This window comes from Trypanosoma rangeli (assembly GCF_003719475.1).
Source record: "Trypanosoma rangeli strain AM80 chromosome Unknown Tra_15.4_contig_00914, whole genome shotgun sequence".
NCBI classification, from domain to species: domain Eukaryota; phylum Euglenozoa; class Kinetoplastea; order Trypanosomatida; family Trypanosomatidae; genus Trypanosoma; species Trypanosoma rangeli.
Window position 1 is genome coordinate 1 of NW_021706669.1, and position 2,671 is coordinate 2,671.

Consider the following 2,671-nt stretch of genomic DNA (forward strand, 5'->3'; position numbering starts at 1 on the left):
GCGTGGGCTTCGCAGCCCCATATTTGTCACTTTGAGAGTCGCATCCCGCCCCCTTTCGACGCATGGAGTGGGGCGGCAACACCACCATGACACGGGCAGTCCCCACGCGCGGCAAAGCCGGCCAAGCGAACACGCAACTTCCATGTCGCCGGCTCCGCCAGCGGGGATCACCACTCAAGCACCTCCCACACCCCTGCGAACCCGCGACGCGAATGATGCCGTAGACCGGCGTTGCCAACCAGTCAAGCACGCGCTGCATTTGCGCCGCCCCGTTGACTCAAGAAACCGGCGGTGAGCAGGACTGCAGGGCGGAGAATGCAAAAAACCCTGCACGTGATTGTTTGTTGCTGGACGATGCCCTCCCATGCTACACCGTCCATTAGCAGGGGGCAGACACTTCACAGTGGCGCTCCTCAGACAGTCAGGCAGACACAGGAAATATATTCAACGCCACAGCAACTTTCTGCGGGGCCGCGCAGCGCATCGTCATCGTTGTTCCTTTGCACGCCGCTCACAGCCAACGCGCAAAGGCGCCTTCATCACGCACCTCATTCCCCTTCTCCTCCCTCTTTCCCATCATGAAGGAAAAAAAAGAACAACAAGAACGAAAGTGTGAGACAGCGTTGCAGGCAGCACGAGGCTAGTAGAAAAAATAAACAAATAAACCTCTGGAAATAATCATCTCCCTCCACCGTTTTACTTTTTTGTTTTGTTTTAGTTTTACCCCCAATCTCGCAACACGCCTTGGAACGGGGCTGTACGTGCGGGTGGGTCTTCGGCGACACCGCCGTGAAAACAAAAAAAACGACAACCAAAAACACGCCATGAGAGCGCGTATTTCCCCCAGTTTGTTTCCCCCGTCCGCTTTATTTTATTTATTTTTTTCCTTTTTTGCTTTCCCATGCGGAGGCGGTGTTCACACAAATAAATTAAACTCCCGCAGTAGACCTTACAACCTTTTTTTTTTATTCTCTCTGCGGTGTCTGCTTGTGGAAAAAGCAGCCAAATTTATCTAGGGCAGGGCAGACACGAAAACAAAACACTACAACAAACTCAAAACAAGCTCAAAACAAACAAACAAGGCCACGCATGCACGGCTGCCGCAAATCAATACATACAGACGGGCAGATACATTGCTACGTGCCGTGGAAAGGGAAGAGAAAAATAATAAAAGAAGGGATAAGAAAATAATGATAAAGAAAGTGATGTGCGGGCGTGTTACCACGTGCACATCGCCTGCCGGCGTGCAGCTACTGCACTGGGGCACCGGCCTCACGAGAATCGCTTAATGGTGCTGTAGACGGTGCTACCGGTGCCGAACACAATTGCCACTACACCAGCGACAAGAATGAAGTATGTCAGGAAGTACTGCACTGCCCCAACGCTCTTGTATGACCAGTTCCCCGAGTACATTATGAACAACGCGGGAAAGACAAAGCCAATAAAGCCGCCGCAAAACGCCCCCACCAGGCCAAAGACAATGTTGATGTCGGGCAGAAAGAGGCCAAACAAGAGTGCCCCGACAGCAAATGTGACGCTGAAGATGCTATGCTTCCAGTACGGCATCGTGTCCACATCCCACTGCATGGTTTGGAAGAGAGCGGTGCGGCATGCCAGCATATTGAGTGAAAAGGCAGCGCAAAGCTTCACAATGATGCCAATGAAGCACACGAAAAAGGCAGGGGCTGTGTAGGGGTTGAAGTAGGTCAATATAGACCCAGACACCTCTGGCCCAAACTCCGCATAGCCAAAGAACCCAATCAAAAAGTAAAGCAGACAGCAAATGCCGCAGCTAGCCGCCGCATCACGCGTCATGTTTGCGACAGAGCGGCATCGCATTTCGTAATAAATTTTAAAGCAATTTACTTGGCACAGGTACGCAAACATGAAGAGAGCAAGCCCCGAGACGGCGCTGTTGCCTGGGCGGAACAGCACGAGATCCGAGCGCAGGTGGCCGTCCGCAGCAATTTTCTGCACTGAGTGCACCACAACACATCCAACAAAAAGGATAATAAACAGCACCCCGACAGCCGAGGCGTAGCGGAGCGAGTTGACTTGCTTTGGGAGCACAAGGGGAAATATGAAGAGAATCCAGATGCAGCTCATTATCAGGCGCCGCCCGCTGTCTGTCTTGAGGTACTCAGGCACACCCTTGTGGGCCAGGATGGGGCGAAGGACGTCGCCCACGGCCACCATGTATCCGATGGCGCCACCAAAGCAGAGGAGCCAGATCAGCAGCGCCACAGCGATGTCCGCGCCACGCCCAAGGAGGCCACGCGCCAAGGATTCAAAACTTCGGTATCCCGTACGCTCCGACGCCGCCACAAGCAGATGGATGGAGAACACCGTCAACGCCGTCACCGCCAGCAAATACACCATCGCCATGACCATTCCGGAGGTATTGAAGGCGGACGGAATAGAGATAATTCCGGCCCCAAGCGTGACGCTCGCGAGATTCAGCATACCAGACAGTGCTCCTCCCCTGGGCACAATGATGTTGACAAGTCGCAGCAGCCAGTGTTTTGGCGCCTGCTGGGGGCTTTCCTTTGGGTACATTTCCACATCAGGGCACAGTTCCGGAGGCATCGGCAACTGTGTTCCCAACGCAGCGTTCTTTTCTGATGCAGCGTTTGATGCTGGCGGTATCAAGACTGCTGTGGGCTCGGGGCTC

General features: G+C 53.7%; 1 protein-coding gene across 1 annotated transcript, besides 1 other annotated feature; it reads right to left on the minus strand.

Annotated features, from left to right (window-relative positions):
* Positions 1-1,023: 1,023 nt before the first annotated feature.
* Positions 1,024-1,076: a sequence feature (A-rich).
* A 196-nt stretch (positions 1,077-1,272) lies between these two features.
* Positions 1,273-2,671, minus strand: TraAM80_10354 (putative amino acid transporter; the record flags this gene model as incomplete). The annotated part of the gene is made up of 1 exon (XM_029386981.1): positions 1,273-2,671. A coding segment is annotated over one exon (1,399 nt), but the record flags the coding sequence as incomplete, so codon positions are not given.